General features: G+C 32.5%; 1 protein-coding gene across 1 annotated transcript; it reads right to left on the bottom strand.

Moving 5' to 3' along the window:
* Positions 1 to 11,621: 11,621 nt before the first annotated feature.
* Positions 11,622 to 19,664, bottom strand: LOC108328184 (uncharacterized). The gene is made up of 2 exons (XM_017562005.2): positions 18,835 to 19,664; positions 11,622 to 12,349 (listed from the first exon to the last, which is right to left on the bottom strand). Exons 1-2 carry the CDS (start codon positions 19,118 to 19,120, stop codon positions 11,979 to 11,981), a joined length of 657 nt encoding a protein of 218 aa, XP_017417494.1. The 5' UTR covers positions 19,121 to 19,664; the 3' UTR covers positions 11,622 to 11,978.
* Between the last annotated feature and the right edge of the window lie 5,323 nt (positions 19,665 to 24,987).

Raw genomic sequence — 24,987 nt, 5'->3', positions numbered from 1 at the left:
TCTGCCATTTAAAATAAATTTATGAAAATATTTTAAAAAAATTATTAATTAATTTATTTTAATATTTGGGTTTTTTTTTGTTATTATTTTAATTAATAATAATTTTAAGAAACGATTTTTTTTCACTTTTTCAATTTATTTTTTTAATTAAATTGTTTTATATTTTAAAAAATACACTTAAAATAATTGGGACATCACACTACAAATAAACTAAATTATTGGCTTCCTATTAAACCAAATCACCTCAATTTTCATCCACTTTCTCTTCAAATTATAATTACTATGAATCATATCCACCATCAAAAGTTACTAACTTTCAGAAAAACTAATGGTTTTAAAGATCTAGACTTTTTTTCTTTAAAGAATTAACTATTACCCTTTTATATATTCTATACATTTATCATATTAAAAGAAAATAAAAGAGAAAAAAAATAAGATGAAATTAATTGGATTAAAGAGAAGAGAGTGAAAAGTTGTCAATGAAAAATCTCGCTACAGATGTGATTGATACAATAAAATCAATTTTTTATATATATTTAAAAACTAGTTTTGTCAAATAGATTTTTAGAAATAATTTGATATAAAAGAAATTTTTAAAATTTAAATTAGTGTTCAAATAAATTTTAAATTGAAATAAAAAAGTTATTATTAAATATTAATAAATAAAAAAGTTATTATTAAATATTAATAAATAAAAAAGTTATATTTCAAAATGATAACATATTAAAATAAGGGCTTAATTGCTTACTTCATCCCTATATTTAGATGTTTTTTTTTGTTTAGTACTCATTTTATAAAGTGTCTCTATTTTGTCCTTAAGTGGTATAAATTGTATCAATCACGTCCTTCCATTAAAATGACAGAAACAGAGTTAACTCTGTAGTGATGTGGAGTACTTTTTTTTCTCTTTCTTTTACTTTTCCTGTCATGCCTTCAACTTTTTTTCTCTCTTCTGTATTTTTATGACTTTTTTTGTTCTCTCTCCTTACTGAAAACTCACCACCTCTTCCACGATTCTTTTCTCTCCCTCCCATTTTATCATCACTGAACTACTCCCCACTCCCATACTCATGTGAATGCTCCCTAACCTTATAACCCATGAAGCATAACTCCCACCCCTCAAGGACTTCCTCACCAAGAACCCAACATGCCCACTCTCAGTTTTCTCTCAATCTTGGACCTGTGTGTATAAGATATATCTGAATTGAAAAAGAAAGAAAGAAGTTTAAGTCGCGGGGAAAATTCAAGATCTTTGGACCGAAATAAGTTCCCAAAGAAGATTATAAAACTCTATGAAAAGAAAGAGTATATAACCAAAACATTTCAACGTTTAACCAGTAAATATTTCACTAGAATTGAACCATCATTAATATATTTATATGAACCTGGTATTCTTAGAAAATATTGTATTGTTTGTGTACAATAAAAAATAAATTTCTCTTGTTGATCAAAATTGATCTTGAGTTGAGGGCATCTCATAATACTAATTCCATGTCCCTAAGAATTTTCACAAGAACAAAAATCATGACAATGTTAGGTTCTATTAAAAACTCCACCAAAAGAGGAAAAAAAATATCAACGATTTGGAGTATTTGGATTATAATTAGAAAAGTTTTAAATTACATTATAGTTTAGATAAAAGTAACCTCTTTTTCCATGATACGAAGAAAAATTAGATTCACACAAAAAATCAAGGAAAAATAAAGTGAAGAAAGAGATAACGATTCATTTTGACTTTATAAAAAAAATCATACAGGTAGTATTTTGAGTGTTGAAAGTAAATATTATTTTTAATATTTAATTATAATTTAAAAAAAATTAAAGTGAAAGTTATTATGGTGAATTGTATATGTAAATGGTGAAAATGATGTAGTGATGTGAGTAGGGTGAATTATGAAGGAGACACGAAAGATTTGCATGTAGTGATACCTGCAGTCACCAACCAACCCACACGCCGACAAAGCTCCCTCTCTTGATCTCACGGCCAAGCATTAGAGAGGGATGTGAGAGTCTCATTGGTGAATGAAAGAGAAAGAAAATGGTGTAAAGGGAGGTTGTGCAGGTTTATAAGGTCTTGGGGAAAGGAAAGAATTGTGGAAGAGGGTGGTGAGTTTTCAATAAAGAGAGATAAAAAAAAGTAGGTCATAAAGATATACAAGAGAGAAAAAAAGTTGAAGTAGAGGAGAGAGAAAAAAAATATTGATTTCATAGCCACGTCACCATGGACTTAACTTTGTTTATGTCAATTTAACGGAAGGGACATGATTGATACAATTTATATAACTTTGGGACAAAATAAAGACACTTTTAAAAGCAGCTACTAAACAGAAAAAAATCTCTGAACATAGGGACCAAGTAAGCATTTAAGCCTAAAATAAATTACTTTATAAAATATAAAAGTTTAAAGACTTAATACCTGTTTTGTTCCCGCGATTTGTAACATTTGTTCAAAATAGTCCTACCTTTTATAAAAAGTTCAAAATTGTGTAATATTTTGTAAGAACATTTCAAGTTGGTCGTTTTTGCTTACGACGTTAAAAAACACTAACGACAGAGTTGTCCCTAGCTAGTGACAAGCTCAGCCAATGAGGAACTACCATGTGACAGTCCCCTTTCCACAAAAAACTAGAAGCTTCATCACACTTTTCCTTCTTTTGCAATCACTGTAATCATAATCACCAGAACCAGCCACAGTGAATATTGAGCCACACCGCAGCCTCCATCACAACTTCTCCTTCATTCCACCACTGATTAGCGAAGCCATCGTGAGCGCCCTCGTTCAAATGCGAAGCTTACCGCAAACCCTCATTTAATCCTTACATAAGTCATTGAAATATCTTCGTACCAAACCTGAAAATCTGCGAATCCTAAAATTGTGAAAACCTCAACATCGCAAGAAATCAAAATCGTGAACCATAGAACGCGAACACCAACCACCTAGTTTTGTCCATTTGAACCTTATTCTCTTCTTTTCTTAATTGATTTAAAGAAATTTAATTGTTCTTCTATTATGTTATTAGGTTATACAAATTAGGAAAAATTTTAGAAGAACTTGAAGCTCTGAAACAAACCTTTTGTAATTCTTCCTAATTGAAATTGTAAATGTCTCTTCTTAGCTTAGAGTGAAATTGTGAAGCTTTGATTCTGATCAATATTGTATAAATTACAGAGTCAAAGCAACTTCCATAATTAATTCTAATCAAACACGAAGAATTGAAACTATCAAAACGAGTAGATAAGATGAAGAACCCACAAACCCAATTTCAACACCAATTTCAGCATATTCTTCAACCTCAAATCGCCCCAAATCACGAATTGATTTTGACCTAAAGGTAATTTCATTTAACCCTTTATTATAACTAATTCATATCATTAAGTTTTATTTTTAAAATTGACACCTCAATTGACCTCAAAGTGTCACGTCATGATAAACTATAAACTCATTCAGTTTTGGTTAAGGACAACTTTACCGTTAGTGTTTTTAACGTCATAAGAAAAAATATTAATTTGAACCATTTTTACAAAATATGAAACAATTTTAAACTTTTTATAAAACGTAAAATCACATATGAAAATAGGCATTAACTCAAGTTTAAATTAGCTATGTAACTTACCTCTTTCTTCTTTCTTTTTTTCATTTACTTTTTTCTTTCTCCCTCTGTGTAGTGTTCTCTATGCTTTCTTTTTAAATTGTTTTTTTAAATTTCGTATCTTTCGTGATTCTATTAGATACATAATAGGATTATAAGAGTTCATTATAGCTTTTAAATGATCAAAGTTTTTAATAGAAAATGTTTCTGTTTATTTTAAATGTTTTTATTTTATTTTGTTTCTTATAACTTTGTTATCAATTTTGGTGGGAATAGTTGAGTTTAGTGATTCTCTCAACTTGATTATTGAAGTTTATAGTTATTTACTTGAGCTGAAACTTTCTTTTTGAATAAGTATTTATTGGTAAGTGAAATACGTTTTCGATAAAATTTCATAATAGATTATTTAGATATGAAAATGACATGGTTAGGATATTGAGTTTTAGACTTGTGTGTTGGTTGAACATATTTTAAATGGTTTGGTTTGAGAAATTTATGTAATTTGATTGGTTAAAATTTGTTGTGTATTATTAATTTTAATTTATATTGCATGTGAGACAAAGTAATTCAGGTTTATTTTGAAACAAAAATATTCAATGTTTCTTTATGAGCTTAATGCCAATGAAATTATATATAATGAGTCTGAATGATCAAGATTGAATTAAAGTGAGGGAAAATGATGTTTGAGCAAATTATGAATCATATTAATCATTTTGAACGTGTTAGACAGTTGTATTTGTTAAATTAACACCTTTGAAAATCACTTATTTTGTTGCATAAAGTAGATTTTATGATATTTGCACTCAAATGAAAGATTTTCGGCCACGCGAAAATAAAACAAAGATTTAGACTTTATTTTTAAAGATATTTTTTTCTCAAGCTAAGAATTTTTTCTCAAACAAGAATGTGAGTATCGCTTAACATTAGCCTTTGTCAAATTTTCATTTAAGTTAAAAAAGAAAAACTATTTTTTCCTTTTTTTTTTCTTCCTAACTAACTTTTTAATTGATTATATGTGGATATTTATTATAAATATAAATTTAATTGATTAAATTTATAATTTTATTTAAATTATATATTTTATGAAAATGGTTGTCAAAGTGTAATAAGAATTGTATGAAATTTTTTATAAGATAATATTGAAATCATTAATTTTTGTATTAAGTATTGACACACTTGAGTAATATCTAAGGTACATAAACTATTGTGTGGACTTGAAGAAGAGTTTTTCCATACTATAATATTTGTAGATGTGTGGCTTGAATTATGTTGAACTTACTCTTATTTCATTATTCATATATTCTCTTATAAATTTAAGTCTTAGATTAGGGTATGTTGAACTTACTCTTAGTTTCATTATTTCATTTTTTATATAAATATTTTTGTTGTATATGTTAAGGGTATGTTTCGAAAAGTTATATAGGTTTATGGGAGAGTGTTACTACATAATTATATTTTATGTATTAATATAATATTTTATTTTCATTAAATATAAATATAAATAATATATATATATATATATATTAATATTAAATTATTTAATTAAATTTTATTGTATTTTATTGTATTTTGTAAGGTCCTAGAAAACTGTATGGGCCATTGGGCCTTATGTTCTGGGGCAGCTAGACCCAAAGGGCCAAAGGCAACATGACCTTAGAAGGGGTTCTTTCATTTTCCTAACTCTGAACCAAATTTCAGTTTCCCTTTCTCTCTCTAAACTCAGCTTTCTTCTTCCTCCTCTGCCTTATCTCTACCCTTACACTCATTTGCACCGTTGCATTTCCCGTTAGGTGGCGTTCTTTCGCTCACGGAGCTGATAGCTTCCTTTCTATCCGATTAGATTTTCATTTGGACGGGTGGTTGTGAGGCACTATTTAGGTTTTCTCTGTGAAAGCGCTGTTAGGGCACTCTAGTTGGCTGTACTGCTCAACCTCAAGGTAAGGGGAGCTAATTATTTTTGTATGAATTTATTTTATAAAAATATATGCATATGAATGTTGAACTGGTGTGCTCTTGTGAAACTGTTTTATGACCTTTATTGTATTGGGTGTTATAACTGAAACTATGAAATTGTGCATGTTGTGATGTGATAAATTTAATCTGTTTTGAATGAGTTTGTTGGATGAAATTGATCTTGTTGGAAGGTCTGGAGTAAGGGTTCTGTAATAGCATGTATATGGGTATTAAATAGATGTACAGGTACTGTTTGAGGTTGCTGTGAGAGGAAGTGAAAATATTAAAATTAGGCATTTCAGATTTAGAGCATAAGAGAACATAGTAGATAATTTAAATAAATTAATTGTTAATTGTTGAGAGCCTTTCTTTGTTGGTAGGATAGAGGAACCTTAAAAACCTAAGTTGGCACATCCCTGATCATAGAGCAGCCCTGGCCTGGTCCAGTCAGTTGTGACTAGTCTTATGTGCTGGCGTCGAAGGTGAGTTTGATGCGTTCAGACATCTGGGTCCTCTCCGGTGACCAATTGGGGTAAAGAAAGATCTCTACTAGGATGAAAATAAAATAAGTTGATTTGTATTTGCTGGATGTGTGAAAGTTGTGTATACATGATGTGCTGAACCTTGTTTGACTTGGATGAGCATGTGTTGGTTGTACTGGTTTCTAGATTGGAATAAGAACTCTGGGAAATAGTTAGAATGGATAGTGAGTGGATACATGAACTGTTGCAGGTTACTGTGTGGTAAGGGGAGCTAGATCTGTTTCTATAGATTGTAGAAATATTAAACTGTGTTTGAGATCTGTGATATTCTGTTCTTTGATGAAAATCTGGGAAAAAGGGGAATGAAAAAGGGGCTCTAGAAACGTGGTTGTGATTCTGCAAAATTCTGCAGAATTTGAAAGTGACGTTCATCCAAATGGTAATTTAAATTGGTAAACGTTCGCCCAAACAATATTCCACCTGATAGGGTTCAGTCTGTAAATGTCTGTTCAAACAGTATTCGATCTGATAGTGTTCGTCTAAACAGTATTCGACCTGATAGTGTTCGGCCTGTAAGCGTTCGTTCCAAATAGTGTTCGGTCTAAACAGTATTCGGCCTGAGAGTGTTCGGTCTGTAAGCGTTCGTCCAAAAGTATTTGATATATAAGCATTCGTACAAACAGTATTCGACCTGATAGTGTTCGGTTGATAGCGTTCGGTCTTATTATGTGCTAATGATCGTTAACGTTCGACTTGGATCAGGTATTCTGAGGTTTAGCTTGTAAGTGTTCGGTCTTGGTGTATTAGTGATGGTTAACGTTCGGTCTTGATGATGTTTATTCTCAGTTAGTGATCGTCCATAGTGAACGTTCGGTCTTGATGAGGCTTGATCTTTGAGCGTTCGTCCAAACAGCATGCGATCCATTATGATGTTCGGTTCTAAGTCCATTTGCTCTTGTTCTCGGTTGAATTGAGTGTGCACAATGTTTGGAATATATATACTGTGATGTGATTTATGTGAAAAGTATGTGAATGCATGATATGTTGGATTTACTATGATAATATGGAGGTATCTGGTTATTCATGACTTGGGTTAAGTTTCATAGTAACAGTATGATTCATGGACGTAATTCCATGATCCTCAAGGAGAGGATACATGGTGGTGATTTGGGGGTGTATGGAATGATTGCATGGTAGCTCAGTCTTGGGGGTTTTCCTGACGCTCCAATGGTCTTTCATTCTCAAGTAGAGAGGATTGATCCATGTGGTGAGGAGTAGCAGGAGGTCCTAGTCGTGGAGGCTTCCAGTATGCTCCAGGGCGCGGAATGGACTAACCTCGTGAGTGTGGTAGGGTGGAACCCATTGGCAACGGCTTTGCAAAGCAGTAGAGGCCACCACGAGTGCATAACCCGCCATAGCTTGGTAATCATTCTGGTCCGGACGAGTCGTTCTATAAAGCAATGGGTGTTGTGATGTCAATGTGCTATAGATAAGTGGCTTTTGCATGTCATATGTGATTGATTAACATGATTTTTGTATCTATCTCACCCTTGCTTGTTTGTATTGCTTGTGTATGTTTCTTCTTGCAATGATCATCCTTTTGGGATGAGAGTAGATGGTGAGGAGGTTCCTTTGGAGACAGCTTTGGAAGTTGAAGACAATGCTGCTACCTAGTCCCCTAAGATGTTATTAGTTTGATTTTGTACTCTGAAATACTACTTCCCTTTCAGCTTACATTTTAGATCTCTTTGGAGTTTAAGCTTATATTCTGAAGTTACTTAGAGGTTGACTATAATCCTATTTACTCTCAACTACTTTCCTGTATTATGCATGTGGACGTTTTTATTATATATATGCTCTCTATATAATTGGGATGTCACATATTCATCATTTTAGTGTTTTTTAAACATTTATCTTTTATACATAGAAACATTTATTTATAAATATTAAATTAATATATTAAACTGTTTTATTTCATTTATTATTTAAGTTATTTATTTTACTATTATATAAAAGTTATACAAGTTAATATTAATAATATAATTATTAGCAATAGTAATAAATTCTTTCAATTTAAATAATAATGAAATATATATATATATATATATATATATATATATATTTATTATGATTTCAATATAATTGGTTATGTCATAAATATTTTATTTATGAATGTAATTCATCATACTAAAATTACAACTTATTATATTTAAATTATGATAATTTTTAACTTTATAAATTCATTTTTAACTATTGTGTAAAGTTAAAATTAAAATAATTTAACGCACTCGTGGAGTGATTCCTTCAATCCACATTCAACTCACTCTTAACGTGGAATACCAAGCAAAAACATGAGACAAAAACAAAATTATATGATGCAACAAAATAAAAAGGTTTAATGTTTTTATAGGTTTTTTTTTGTCCAGAATCTCAAATAGGTCCTCTACATATTCGATATCTTAATTGGGTTCTTATTTTTTGAAAAATTGAAACAAATAGAGGATTGTCGTCAAATTGGACAAACACCGTTTAAGAGGTTCTTATGTGGTATGCTGACAGTATTTTCGCCTAAGCTAAACCTTCTCGTTTGGACGAGATATGCACTGGAACATTTTTGTTTAAGCTAAAACTAAGTTGTTTGGGCAAGATTTAGACTAAAACTTGGAGTGCCCACTGGAACATTGTTGCCCATTTTCGCTTAGGCGAAACTTGGGTCGCTTGGGCGAATTATTTTAAAATTGTTGCCTCGTTAATCTAGTTTAAGTGAAAAATTTTAGCTTAAGCAAGACCACACGACCTTGTGTTAAAACTCAAATAAGGAATGATTGATTCATAACCACTTTCTTTCCAACACAGTGTTTTCTTTCCCCAAATTATAGGACTCGAGTAGAGCTGTCAAAACGGGTCACCCGACCCGACCCGGCTCGGCCCACCACAGGTTGGTCACTTAGTGAGCCAACCCAACCTGAGTCATTTATTAATGAGCCAGAAAAATTCGAATTCGACCCGACCCACCACAGGTTGGTGGGTAAACGGGTTGGCTCACTGACTCACTTAATTACAATTCTTTTAAAATAATTTTTTTTTACAAACTTTCTATAATTCAATTCTAAACAAATTTCACTCCCAAATTTCACTGCCAACATGGGTGTTTAATTAATTTTTAAAATAAGAAATTTAAATAATTTTTTTAAGAAAAAATAATAATAAATTTTTTTTATAAAATTAAAATTAAATTTTAATAAAATAAAATTAAGTAGGTGGGTTGGTGGGCCAACCCGACCCACCACGGGTTCAACCTGCATGAGTCGAGTTTAAATGAGCCGGATTGAAATCTGACCCGCATAAAAAAAGATAATTTTTTCAAACCAACCCGACTCGAACCCGTAGTGGGCCGGGTTGACTCGCGGGTTGTGACCCATTTTGATAGCTCTAGACACGAGGTATGAAGAGATAAAACACTAGTACTTTATCACAGAAAGAAAAGTGGTTTTGCTTCCACAGGAATATGATCCGTTCTTGATTAGGATTCCTACTTTTTGATATACCATTAACATCATTGCTATATTGAGGTAAGGTAGCTCATTTTCATAGATTACATAACAGAGTATATTTTGATGAAATTTGATCCTGAAACAGCTACCAAGAGAGCCAAACGGTAGAATGAATATAACACAACTTCATTCATTAAAGATAGTCAAATACATTGCTATTTGAGTTTTCATTCATAAACTCACTTTAACATCATTTGTTGCATCCTAACAAAACAAATATATCAGCAAAACTTGTGTTTCAGTTTTCTGCATATCTCGCCTAGGCGAAAAGGTTTAGCTTAGACAAAAATACTATCAACATGCCACGTAAGGGCCTCTTAAACGGTGTTTGTCCAATTTGACGACAAGTCTCTATTTGTTTCGATTTTTCAAAAAATAAGAATCTAATTGAGATACCAAATAACTAGGAGACTTATTTAAAATTATGGACGAAAAAAGGACATACAGAAACATTAAATTAAATAAAAAATATCTCATCTTTTAAATGGTATTTTTTTTTTAAGATAATCTTGATATATAATGATAATTTATTTTCATGAATCTAATACTTTTCATAATATTTGAATATAATGGTTATATGAGTGTTTCTTATTTTTATTGTTTTTTTATTTTAAATTAAAAATAAAATTATTAAAATATTCCTATTTTTGAAATATGTCTTTTTTAATATATATATATATATATATATATATATATATATATATATATATATATATATATATATATATATATATATATATATATATAACTTATCTTTCTAATTCAAACTGTTGTTTAATTTTTCACAAAAAAACTACGTTGCAGCATAAAGTTCTCTCCACATACTTTAACTATAAGATTATCTAATAAAAGATGTAATCTAATCTCTTAAATGTAAATCTGATGCACAAATAATTTATATAGACAAGAACATTAAGGCTGGGCTTAATTAACTTAGTTACAGTAAATTATAGATAATCTATACTATTTTGTACTATAAAAAACTGAACTGTTTTTATACAAACTAAATTATACTGTTTTTTAGTGTAGTTTAGAAAAACTAAACTTTTTCTATTAAGAGTATAGTTAACTGTTTTAAACTCTGAACTGTCTTTTAGATTTGATTTGAAACTTTTACTTGTTTGCTTTTTTTTTAACAACATAAAAAAATAAGAAACAAAGAAACAAATATACATGTCCGAATTATCTTTTAGATTATATATATATATATATATAAAATATGGACAAATAAATAAATAATTATTATAATAAAATAATAATATTAAATTTATACTAAAATTCATTAAATATTTTAAAAAAACTAAATTTTATTAAATTGTAATTATGAATCGATAATTATTTTATAAATTAATAAAATTAAATATATATATATAATATGAATAAATAAATAAATAACTGTTTTTAAAGTTCTTTAAAAAGTTAATATAATAATTATTAAAATAAAATAATATTATTAAATTCATACTAAAATTCATTATATATTTTAAAACAACTAAATTTTATTAAACTGTAATTATGAATTGGTAATTATTTTGTATATTATACAAAATTATAATTATGGGATGCAGTAAGCAAAAGCCTGACACTTATTACCATTCATAAACAATTTGCAGAAAGATTTGGATTACTGTTAATTTTGGACGCATTGCTAATATTTAACGGCAGTGCCAAAACATTCTGTTAATTTGAGTTAAAATAGTTTATTAAACTAAACTATAGTTAACTAGAAAAATACTTAGTTCAATTCAATTAACTGAACTATTTTTTAGTTCAATATAGTTTTCATAAACTAATTTATAGTTAATTATAAATTTGTATAGTGCAGTGAATTATAGGGCAGTTTGCCCACCCCTAACGAACATATCAGTATGAAATAGCACACTGAACCTAACTACCTTCTATTCTCATGTATTTGTATGCAGACTTACTTCGCTAACAAATGCATTTTACGAATTTCTTACCTCAGATGCAACGAATGCAGGTTGCAGAAACTACGATGTCAGTCCTATCACTTGTGTTTATGCATAAATGGTACAACAAGATGAACTTGAAGGCACAATTATAATGTTGAAATTCAACAAACCCTTTGTAATTCTTGATGACTATTTGTGCCACCAAAAATACTTCAGCATGCATCCAAACAATAAAAGAGGTAAAGACAACAAAAAACCAAGATGGTGAATTTGTTACGCAATAATCTGATAACTAAATCGAGAACAAACTAAAAAGAACTGCAAAACTTATAAACTTAGCACAGAGCTCCTTTGGTCAATGCTGCATTTTCAAAAAGGAACAAAAGATTTTTTTTTTCCAAAATAAAGATTTTGCAACCTAACCAAGGATGGCCCTGAAGAAATCTCATCCCCAAAATTTGTTTATCAATGCATCTCAACCATTCCTCAACTCTTGTGTCCCAGTGTTTGAGCCTGCAGATTTTGGTTTTCTTCTAAGAGTCTGTCGTATTCAAGTAGTAGATCTGCAGCTTGCTTTTGGAGGGAAGCAACATGTGCTTCAGCAGTCTCAACTTTCTTGTCCTTCTCTTCAGATTCCAATTTTATCTTTTTCAAACTTTCGGCCACCTGTGAAAGTTCTTCCTTAAGCTGTTGCATCTCCTTCGAAGCTTTCTCATCCTTTTCTTTAAGTTGCACAGTTTCCTTTTTAAGGTTTTCTAATTCTTGGTTTGAAGTTCTTGCATTACTCCTTAAATTAACAAGTTTTTGAAGATAATGGTGGATTCGATCAATAAGAAATCCAAGGAATAATGTAAAACCTGCAAGACCAAAATAATTCATTTAAGACAAGGTAAAATCTAGTTTAAGATGTATGCTAATGTTTGTGTCAATGTTTCAGTCCCATTTTCTGCTTTTACAAATAATAACAGCAAAAAATGTCACTTTATTTCCTGTTGAGTTTGTTTAACTATTAATGAAACCAAAAACATGTCCTTAAACTAAACTGATCCTAAAACAGACAAGAAAATTGATGACCAGTGTCCTCACAGAATTCAAAACAAAGAAGGTCTAGAAGAAAAGAGAAGATTGGATAGGCATCGATCTTCTTGTGCACTTGGACTAAACTTGCTAAATAAAACACATACAACAACACATCTCTACCAAAAAATAATTAAGTAAGACCCTATGTGTATATTCAACACAAGGGATATTAATCCCATACATAATTTTCAGTATATTCAACAGTTAATGCAGGGTGTAGGATAATTTTATATGGACATTGACTAATATTGATGTAAGGTGTATTGTGATTATACATCAACATTGATTAGCTTTGATGCAGGGTGTATGGAAATTCTTGGGATTGTTTAATTCCTAGTGAGTATACTTTCTAAGGTGGAGTATGATTGCTAGTATAGACAATGAAGATGTGTTTATTTTAATCAAGGGAGAGATTGTTGGACTTATGAAAATAATACATCTTGGAAAATCACACATCACTTAGGGTAAGTAAGGGAGTGAGTAATAGTAGTTATATAATGGTTTAAGTTCATAGTGTTTCTTACCCAAAGCTTTTTCTTATACTCTTGTAGTAAAGTCTTATGAAGTGTAGTTAAATTCTTGTTCTGGAGTGTGTGGGTGTACTTACGGTCAAAGGGTTTGAGAGTGTTGTACAAATTTTTACATAGTGGTATTATATGGTTGTCATTAGACAATAGTCATGGTTTTTCTTCCGTGTTCCTTGTGTTGCTCTTATTTTTACGTTAGTAGGGTGGTTTTCAGGGATTGTTGCTCTTATTTTTATGTTAGTAGGGTGATTTTCAGGGATAAAGACAGTAATGTTCTTCATTGATGATGTGTTTTTTTCCCAACATCTTTTAACAATACCATTGTATCTGCAATAATCACTCTTAGGGATATTGCATATCCAGATGGACGATATTCTTGATTGATTCTCAAATAGATTTCTTTCCGTATAAATAGGTATTTCCGTGGATAGATAAAGATAGGAATCCTTCTAAATCTTGCTTTATTCATTTCCATTTTTTTTATTCTGAATTTTTGAATGACTACCTTTTGTGCATATGGAGATGAACAAACCAGTTCAGAATTGAAAGCACCAGACCTGGCATCCAGAGTCGTCATTTTATTGGAAATTGGCCCGTCCCAGTTAAAAGTTAGTAGCCATCTTGAAGCCTCTCCCTCATTATCATCAACATCAAGTCCTTATTGGTTTGAAGAAGCTGATAAAGTAGGTCCACATGAAAGTATCATTCTCTTACCCTGTGGAGTCTCCTACTCTAGATTGTGGAAGTAGATGTTGGCTTCAGTGTTTTTATAAATTAGATAAAAAAACTAAGGAAAGATGAGGTTTACAAAAGGAAGAAAGACTGAATTGTTGGTTCTCAAGTGAGCATTAATCAAACTCCCACATTAAGTAATTCGAAGAAGAAAAAAATTAGAAAAAGGGTTTATTTGAGTATTGTCACTACAACTTTTCTTGAGTGTAAATGAGGCTTGGATAATTGTATCATGAGAAGGTTTGTAATCTTTGTTAGAAAAGTTGCAAGAGAAGGTTTTTAATTTTTGTAAAAAAGTTACATGAAGAGGTTTACAATTTGTCAGAAAAATTGTACAATTTGCAATTTTTGCCAAAAATATTGTACATAAGGTTTAAAGCTTTTTTTTAGAAAAATCATTTGATGCTGTTATTTGTGAATGTGTTTTTCTGTTTAAAAATATTATTTTTCTATTTGTCATTCCCAATGTGAACCATGCATATGTTCAAAATGTAAGATATTAGAAAATGAATAACTATGGTTCTCCAAGAGACCACATATATTTTCACAAGCCCCTACTTCTTTGTGCCCAATCTATTTTTATACAAATCTCTCCTATTCATAACTATATGTGTTGACATGGTTACTAATGATTGGGAATCTAAGTATGAGTCTAAGTCTCACATTAAATAAAAATGAAAAAGTTAAACACCATAAAAGGAAGAATCATAAACCCATTCTCTTAATATTTTGGGTTGGAGATAGTGTGTTAGGATATAGGATGATAGAATAGGTGGGTTTAGGAGTTAAGGGTGTGGGGGGTGTCGATTGTAAAAGGGGTAACGGGTCAGAGCTGATATAAATAGAGCTCTTGTAACTCTGTAGAGGATTATCGGGTATTATTTTGTAAAGTCAGGTTTAGCCTGTAGAGAGAGGTTATGCTCTCAACCAGGGAGGTTATGCTCCCAACCCCATTCTCTGTAAAGTGACAATTCTACTATTGTGAATAAGAGAATCCATTCTTTCATCTCTATTATCTGTTGTCAATGGGTGTTATTGTTTGGGTTTCATCTCTTTTATCAGCATCAAGAGGGTGTGTTGTTAGGTTCCAAACCCAGGAACCTAACAAATTGGTCCGACTTGCCGGATCTGTTTCGAAGGGAAGAAGAGCTAGCAAGGAGAAACGGGAACGACGACTGTCAGATCCGCTTGGGAGGGGACTGCCGGATCGAGACGCCGCTGGAATCGTGTGAGGGTGAAGGAAATTGCGGTTGATAGAATGAAGGCGCAAACAGGGGAGCTACGAGCAGATTATGCAGCAATATGCCAAGATTATGCTGCAATAAGCCAAGATTATGCTGCAATACGTCAAGATTTGCAAGAAATCATAAGGAGGTTGGGTGGTCGAGGCCACAACCGGGACGGCCAACATTGGGACCGACGAGAGGAAGAGGAAGGGGAGAGAGGGGATGAACGCCATGAAGTGCAACCCAGCGGGAAGAAAAGGGTAGAATTGCCCACTTTCGAAGGGTTGGACCCGTTAAACTGGATCAATAGGGCGAAGAGGGTTTTCGAGCTTCAAGGAGTAGCAGAGGAGGAGAAAGTGCGGTTCGCAGACATAAGCATGGAGGGTAGCGCGGGCTACTGGTTTAGAGCCTGGAAGGAGAAAGCCAAGAATCGTTCATGGGATGGGTTGAAGGAAGCCCTGGTGACAAGGTTTGGAACCTATGTTGAGCGTTTGGCGGCATCGAAACAAACAGGGACGGTGGCAATGTGGATTACAAAGGATGTTGAAGAATTCCAGGGAGGCAAGAAGGTCGGGAACGGGAGCGGGATTGAAGACCAATCGTCTTGGGGACGACCGAGCGAAGAAGTGACATTGTCTGAGACCTATTGCTATAACCCATGCCAATTGAAAGTTACCGAGCAGTCAGAGGCCGATCACCATAATCCAGGACGACCGTTCGGTCCAGGCCATCAGTGGCCAGAAAAGAGTCGAGGGACGGTTATTTTGGGGGAGGATGAAGAGGTGGAGATTGAGGAAGCTGAGACCGAAGTAGACCGGAAGCAGATGGAGATGTCCGTTTTCTCGGTTGGAGGCCTCACTCAGCCAAAAATGATGAAGCCGAACGGTTTGATAGGGGGCCCAACGAGTATGGTTTTGACCGACAGTGGAGCCCGCCACAATTTCATAGGCAAGGGACTGGTCGAGGAACGGGGTTTACCCATGGAGGATACCCAACCATACCAGGTGAGCTTGGGGGATGAGCAGAGGAAGAAAACCAACACGGACCGAACGATTGAATTAGACCTGAAGCGCAATATCCCAGGTGAGGTTGTCGAGCGATCCGAGACTAAATTAGACCTGAAGCAAACAGAGTTGTCCACTCTCTCGGCTGGAGGCCCTATTCAGCCAAAAGGATGAAGCTGCACGGTTCGATAGGAAACCGAACGGTGTTGCCCTTTAAAGGACGAAACCGAACGGTGTTGCCCAGTATAGGATGAAATCAAATGGTATTGACTAGGGTGTTCAATCAAGGAGGGAAGAAGGTATTCAACAAGGGGGATCCAACACTAGCTAGAAGGTGGGGGGAGCCAAAAGCTTTGTTAAAAATAAAGGAAGTAGAATCGTGGACCTTGGTATTGGGTTTGGGGGTGATAGGAAGGAAAGAGGAAGAATGGAAGATAGTGGAGGAGGAATTGCCACCACCTAAGCCTCTCGACCTGAATTGGTGGGCAGTAGCCAGTGGATTCTCTTCAAATGATAACAAGATGATGAAGAGGAGCCAAGAGACCAAGTTTTTCGGTTTCAACCTTGAGGACAAGGTTGTTCTGCAGGGGGGTGTAATGTTAGGATATAGGATGATAGAATAGGTGGGTTTAGGAGTTAAGGGTGTGGGGGTGTCGGTTGTAAAAGGGGTAGCGGGTCAGAGCTGATATAAATAGAGCTCTTGTAACTCTGTAGAGGATTATCGGGTATTATTTTGTAAAGTTAGGTTTAGCATGTAGAGAGAGGTTATGCTCTCAACCAGGGAGGTTATGCTCCCAACCCCATTCTCTGTAAAGTGACAATTCTACTATTGTGAATAAGAGAATCCATTCTTTCATCTCTATTATCTGTTGTCAGTGGGTGTTATTGTTTGGGTTTCATCTCTTTTATCGGCATCGAGAGGGTGTGTTGTTAGGTTCCAAACCCAGGAACCTAACATAGTGTCAATCCCTTATATAAGTTAGGTTCATGTCTCATTGATGTTGTGTCTTTGTGGTGATTCTCTCTCAAAAAGACTCATCACTAACTACAAACTACTTGTAACTACATCAAATAGCTTTATTTCCATTTCATTACTTGTTCTCTCAACTTATAGGAACTTGGTATTATGGTGTGCCCATCTGTATTTGATGCTTGGTGGAGTATCTAAATATTTGGCTCTCCCCCTCCCCTCCCCCCTAATAGCTAGCTTTAGAGGGTAGTTTCCACTATTTCTTGGGTATTTATTAATTGTTATCTGAGCTGGTTGCCCATGTATTAGGGGTGGTGTTATGATAGGAACTTGGGATTGTGAGGTGCCCAAGTCCCACAGTGAAGATCAAGGGTGGATTTCACAATACTCTTTTTTGATCAAGTCAACAAGATTGATGGGGTAGTGTATGTCCCATATTGATTTTGAGCATGGTTGAAGTAACTTCTCCACAAACACTTCTAGGAGAGAAAAATAAGAAAAAAATGAAATAAACTTTTTCATACGCTAAAATTAGTTCGTGCACAAGTTAAAATAAGAAATTGGAAAAGTAGTATGAGAGCCCTTCTACAATTAGTTTATGCACAAACTAATTTTAAACTAATTTCATTTTCTTTTCTCCTACAAGTGTTTATGGAGAAGTTTGTCGAAACATACCCTTTGTGTTGAGGAACTACCATTTACAGAAGATCAACCCACCCCTAATGTCATTGCTATTAAGAGTAAGCTCTCATATACTAATGTTATATTAGAAGAATATTAATAAGTTTGTGATATTAATATTCAGTATTCCTCTGCATCACAAAGTTACCATGGGTGAAAGATCAACAACAAAGGAGTTAAAGAAAATGTCTAAAACTCAGGATTCATGCTTATACAAACATATAAGTTATAACTATGATGTTTGTTAAAAGGATATATTAATCAGAATCGTCTAGAAATCAATCACAAAAGAAGGCAGACTAAAGAATATGAACTATTACTGCTATCCATGCATAATACACAGAGTTTAGGAAATGAAAAGTGTAATCTTCATTGAATAATGAAGAACACTATTCACTTACAATGGGAATTCAAATTCCCAAGACAATCCTCTTCTAACCCCCGCAACCACCCCGCGCCCCACAAAACTGAATTTATATTTTCTTATTGCAATTCCATACTCCTGTAACCAAAACTCTAAGTAAATCATTTAGGTCCAATACGACAGTTAAATTCAGAAAGATCGAGAATCAGAACAAAGTTGGGTAGTGAGACAAAAGGATCTGTTTAGGTGTCAATTTTGTAATAGCAACTTAATAACGAACATTATTACTTCTCAGTTGCTTTTAAAATTGAAGAGATTATGGATATATATATTCTAGAACAAGTTCAATAACAGAGCAACAAACATATAATTTTCATGGGCTTCAATCAAACATTTATATAGAGATATTAATAAATTCGATCATTTATTCGTGAACCTGACACATTGTTTAGAGAAGATACCACCAACCTCAAAACCATGTGCAGAAGGACAGTTCTTCTACTATATATAAGCACGTTCTTTTAGTTTAGAACAGACAAAAATGGTAAGCAGAACAATGCATCAAACACTGACCAATTTTAAAGATTTCATACAAATAAGACTTTTCTTCAACTGATGCCTACTAAAGAAGTTTGAAACAAAAAAATGCACATCAATTCTTGGAGCCTTATGACTATGAAAAATCATGAAGGGTACAATTAGCACTAAACCAGTCAACAAGGATGCAAATAATCCAGATGAAAGGAACACGAACGCACCCATGAGGGAAGCCTCCAGCAAGTGAGTTCTCCACAGAACTTGATCCATGGGCGACATCGTTCCAAGTTTAGCACCTTTGTTCTGGACCTTTACAATGCTCATGAGACTTGAAAGGAGAATCACAGACATGGTACCTGCAATAGTTTTTACTGTAGCTGGACCCTTACCCATCTTCAATTGATCCAGGCTCTTTATAACAAGATCTCTCAAGGGTCCTATCTTCACCAACAAAAGAAATGCCAGAACCACCTCAGCAAAAATTACTAAGAACAAAAGCTGAATCATCCTTTGCTCCCTCAACTAAAACAAATGCTTCCCACTTCACTACAATTGCAAAATCCTTACTTTTTTCCAAAAAAAGGTGATATCGCTTACGGTTTGAAAATTAAAATCCACCCCACAAACAAACTCATGCTCCAATATGAAAAGAACACAAGGCTACCCTTGAACTGAATTGAAGGAAAGACCCTCCTCAAGTCACACTCACACAGACCCTTTTATCCCTTTGCTGAAACTGAGGCATCCACACAATGACCCACATGAATGTACAAACGAAATACGAATATCCAGCATCAAAGCTTGAGTCTTTACATGCAATAGTTTCGAGGGAACAGGCTCAAAATTCTTTGCAAAGGAGATGTCTTTAAACCCCTTTAGAGAGAGACTTGTTCGTGTAGAGAGTTTGATCTGAGTATGCGAAGGTTCAACAATGGGTTTGGTACATTGAGAAAGGAGTTAAGGAACAAAAAAAATAAAAAAGCAGAATTGAGTCAAGCATTTGAACAGCACCGCGCCTCGTGTGAACCTGAATTCCTGTGTTCGTGACATGTCAATTTTCTCTTTCAGTAAAATGAAGAAAAAAATTAATTAATTTTTCAATATTTCTACATTTTCGAACTACTAGTCTGCAATTCGGTAGAGAGACATTAATAAGGCCTCAGTTAATATATATTATTCTTCCTTTTACTACATACTCACGTAAATGGTGGTAATTGAAACAGAAAGAGATAAAAGAGATGGAAAAGGGAGTTCTATCAATTTAGTTGAATCTGAAAATATGATATAATTTAAAAAGGCAAAAAATATATTAGTGAATTGAAAAATTAAATTATAATATATTTGTAAGATAACATGTGTATCCTTATTGAGATTAAATATATTAGTTATCAACTTAGTTTTCATAAAAGTATGATTGAAAAAATTGAAATATCTTTTTAAAACTATATGTTGGTTTATTATGTTCTTACTATAACTTTCTTTGTTTTTTACTAATTTTATTTCTATAAGAAAGTACATATGTCATGATAAGTAGACTCTTATTGAATATTTTTTAAAAACATCTCTAATGTAGGAGTCATATTCTAGGATTTTAGGATTGTGAGTTTAAAATTTGAATCTTATAATATTGGACATGTTGCCATGGCATAAAATTTAAAATCATAAGTTTCAAGAATAAGTAGTTATTTTTTATTTATTTTAAAAAGTATTTCTTCTATCAACATAAAAATAAAAATTATTAAAGGGTAGGTTTTATAAGACTTTTGTTTTGAAATAAAAATGGTAAAGAAATCTAAAAAATATGTAACCTAGTGAGAAAACAAATATTAAATCATCTTGAGATGACTCTTGAACTAGAGATGACTTTAGTGGAATATTTATCATTATATTAGAGATTAAACATAAGGATAGAAAAATAGATCAGGCCCAACAGGTCAACTCGTCAACCCATCAGAAAAAAGGTGGGTCAAGCCAGAATCTTGAACTTGTGAGCTTGTATTAACGTTGCTCATTTGACTTGTTAGTATGTTGGTTCGCAAAATAGATTGATCGTGAGTTGATCCATAACTTGTTTTACCATGTGAAAGTGAAGTTGAAGATCAAGTGTATAAGGGTTAGCCTATGACCCATATCATTCTTTTGTTAACTCATTTCACTGACTCACATACAACATCATCAATAGAGAAAGAGCACAAAAGAAAGACAATGTGATAAAATCCAAACAGAACGTGAGCAACATTGGTACTCATGGCAATAAACACCACTGCCTATATCCAACGTTCGCGTGAAGTGATTCTTCTTCCTCTTCTTCCTCTTCTTCCTATAATGCATAATGCACATGGAGACAACCACCACACCCGTAGACGCCACCAGTGACACAATTGAGAAAATCTTCACTGCTGCCACTAGCAATGGAGAGTGTCGCTGGTACCACTAGCGAAATGTGTTGATCTTACTTCCACACACTCTTCAAATCTCGTGGCTCAGTTGCTTCCTCACCACCAATTTTCTTCCTCCAATGATCCTTGCCTAACCATCGATCATCATCCACACCACCTATCACCAGATGTCAGAGGCACAATTGAGAGACGTTGCCTCTTTCTTTCCCAACTTTTTTTTTCTATTTCGTTTTTAGAATCCTGGTGAAGTGAAAAATGGTGATTAAAGGACGGTTAGAGAGTCGACCCGTCAACTTTTCCATGGACGAGATAGATTTCATTTTTTGACCTATGCTTTGTTAATGACCTGGCCTGACCCAACCCGTTTTAATTAGGCCAAAACAGGTTGAGTTGACCCATTTTGTCACCCCTAATTTGTTGGGTTATTGAGCTCCCTTCCTATGTGGAGAATAGGCCCAAATAATGTGTACCTTTAGGTCTCACTAGCTCAAATTGAGATGGATCAGATTACTAGAGCACATTAGAGTCATTTGAAGAGAGGCAAAAGCCAAGTGAGAGAAAAAGAAAGAGAGAAAGTCATTCCCGCATAACCCTAAACCTGCACTGGTGTTTTATTCGCTGTGAACTCATTCACCGTTGGATCGAGCTGATGTTTGAACAGTAGGTTCCAGACATATGGTTCTTCATTCTGACCGTTCGGATCGTCAATCGGAGGTCTAGATTAGGAGAAATCGATCCCGCACCATCAGCCCTGTTTTGTGGAATTTTCATCTTCTTTGTTCTCATTTGTAAGCATTTGTGCTTATTTAAATTGGCTTATGGAACACATCATTTGGTGTTATTATTGGAGAGTCTTTTGTACCCTATTATTGATCATAGTGGATTTTTCTTTGGTCTGGACGACTCGTGGTTTTTACCCTTGTATTGAGGGTTTTCCACGCTAAAAATTGTTGGTGTCTCTTTGTGCTTTGGATTCTATTTTTTGTTCTATTTGTTTGGTGCTCCTCACAGATTCTCGCAAGAAGGGGGATTGAATTTCCGCTGCGTTATTACTGTTTGATAAGTTGTTATCTTTTTTGGCCCTTTCCCCATCATAATTAAGCATGTTGAATTTGTTGGCTATCCTAAGTTTGGATGATAACAAATATGATTACTTTTGTGCACTTTAATTATGTTATGAAGTATGTATATAAACCTTATATTTCCTTAATTTTATGTCAAGTATACACAAAGTTTTGGTTTTACATGAAATCATGAAAAGAAGAAACTCACATTCAAACATTCTAAACATTTCTTAATGACTCACTTCAAGATAAGCTTAAGCCTTTATCTAAATGATGAACGTCAAGATGAATAATATAGTAGCTCTAAAAATATATATCATTAAAGAATAAGATTCATTAACTTTCTATAACTTTCTATTGTGGAAAAAACCATTAAGAAACTTTTTACACCCGTTTTATATATGTTATTTTATCCTTCATCATTTATTTCTCCTTACAAATACAAAAGTAAATTTTAATGGCCATATTACCATTAAAAGTGGGTTGTCAAGTGATTCTTAAAGTGCCAAAATATCATTTCTCTTTTATAAAAGGTGTTCAAGTTTTCTAAATAGCAACACATAAGTGTCATCAAAGACTATTGATATTGATATGATAAATAAGTTTATTTGAGGTTGTTTATGATATACTTTCTTAATTATCTTATAGTATGTGCCTAATGCATCTTACTTGTGTAAGTTGTCTTGAGTGAACCAAGTGTCAAATTAAGTCTAATATCAGAATTGTGCAAATTGAAATTGTTAACATAAAAATCAAGATGAATAATAAAACAAAAACACAAAGTTAAATGAAACAAATATGTTATTTGTATAACAAATTAAAAATATGAAATTCTAGAAAAATTTTAAAGTAATTTGATTATTTAAATTTATAGAATTTCAATTCTACCTAAAGAATATGAATTTAAGTTCTTCATACATTTTACTCTCACATGTTTGATCTTTTTTCTCTTCATACTTTTTAACTAAGGTGTCATTAGCTTACTCTCACCCAAGATGTTGTCAACCCAACCTTGGCTCTGCTGCAACATCTTATTTTCAATGTTATTTTTGAACAATTGTATCCCCATGCAGATGGTTTTACCCATTTGTAGCCTCTTCCAAAAGAGTTTTGATGAAAACAATCACTTAGGCTTGTTAATCTTATATATACATGATTTTTTTTCATATGAATCTTGTAATGTATGTCTTATGCAAGCTTAAACCTTTTAGATAATCTATTCTTCTCATTAGACAAAGTTAGTTTGATCTATTTATAAAGTGCATTAATGTTAGATGTAGCAAATTATGTCAAGTGAAGAAAATCATGTAAGATAAAATGTATCAATGTCAAATGAAGCAAAGTGTGTTACATGAAGCACACCGACACATTCATCAATTTGATTGTCCTTCTTGAAGCTTCAAACAATTTAGTAGAATACATCCACGTTAATCATGTCTTGTTTAAAATGTCATCAAAGTCATAATCACAAAATGTTTTGATATATTTAATTGAAATTATCTTTTGAAAAAATAAGCACCTGTATACATGTAAAAAGAAAAACTAGAAAGAATTTTTATTATATCTTTACAATATTCATATTAGAAACTCAAAAGGGAAAATTTGAAACACAATACACCTTAATCTAACATTTAAATATATTAATGTTATATTTGTTATGTGTTTGAATTATGTTTTTTCTTCAAATAGAATATAGAAGCTCATTTTGATTAAAACTTTCCATATTAAGCTTTCAGTCAATGAATTTCAAAGAATACAATGAGAAGTAACTCATAATGTTATCAGGTATGAATATTTTTGTTGAAGTAATAATAATCTTTAAAGACTTATAAGAAGGCATCATGATCAAGACAGTAGAATACAAGATCATAATAAGAAAATGCAAGTATTATACAACTTTTCAGTGATTATTAGATTTTAAGTGTTCATTATGAGTAAGCGAAAAATTGTGTTTTTCACTAGGTGAAGTTATCATGTGAGCTTAAATTGTCCTTGCTTTGAGAGTTTTTTTTTTTGTTATTTTGTAAGCTATTAGTTTGGAGGGGAGATATGAAAGAGTGATTTATGTTCTCATATAGCTAGAAGTTAGGTGTACTTGTAACCATGTATAGTTTGTGTACAATTAATTAATTTAATTTTTAAGACATATTAAGCAATTGTTTTAAAATAGATCTAGACATAACTTATGAGTTTGGGTGAACTAATATAATTTTGTGTTATATTGTTGTTTGCTAGATGGTCCGGTCTAGAATAAAAGTTCAGAAACTTTATTCAATCACCATTTTTATAGTTAATTGTGTCAACACCAACATCCTTTTCATGGGATAAAAATAACTTTAAATTGAATCATTTTTATATAAATTTTGAAATTTTTTTTATGTGAATTATATATGCAAAATTTGAAGAAAAAAAATATTATTGATTCAAATATTAGATTGAAAATTTTCTTATATTATTTAAATGTATTATGGTGTAAAATTTCATAAGATTGTCATAATTTAGTATTTCTTTATATATATATATATATATATATATATATATATATATATATTGATTATAATACAAATTCATTACAGTATCTAAAATAAAAATTTGAAATTTAAGAAATTTGAATTGATGCATTCAAAAAAAATTTAAAAAAATGGAAAATTTAAAGAGAAGCAAATCCATTTTCTATCATTTCAAATTCTTTAAAACTTTTAACTTCCTGGTCTAAACATAATGTTAGGTCTTACTAATAGGATTAGATGGATTGATAAGGCCCAAATTGGATGAAGGCCCAAGTTAAGACCCACGAACACATTCACACATATACACACCTTTAAGGGAGAAGGAGAAGGAAAAGTTAGGGTAGAAAAAAAAACAAAGAAAGGGAAGGAAGAGAAAAAGTTTGAACAAGAACAACGATCCT

Source organism: Vigna angularis, chromosome 2 (genome assembly GCF_016808095.1).
Source record: "Vigna angularis cultivar LongXiaoDou No.4 chromosome 2, ASM1680809v1, whole genome shotgun sequence".
NCBI classification, from domain to species: domain Eukaryota; kingdom Viridiplantae; phylum Streptophyta; class Magnoliopsida; order Fabales; family Fabaceae; genus Vigna; species Vigna angularis.
The sequence above is the reverse complement of the archived record's forward strand: the minus strand, read 5'-3'. Positions and strand labels throughout refer to the sequence as shown.

What these genes read in the sequence shown, in the direction of transcription:
- LOC108328184 (XM_017562005.2), bottom strand. Translation starts at nt 19,120, where the DNA reads ATGATTCAGCTTTTGTTCTTAGTAATTTTTGCTGAGGTGGTTCTGGCA. An exon ending in GCTGGAGGCTTCCCTCATGG is followed by an intron (nt 12,350 to 18,834) that starts GTGCGTTCGTGT and finishes TTGGTCTTGCAG; the next exon opens with GTTTTACATTATTCCTTGGA.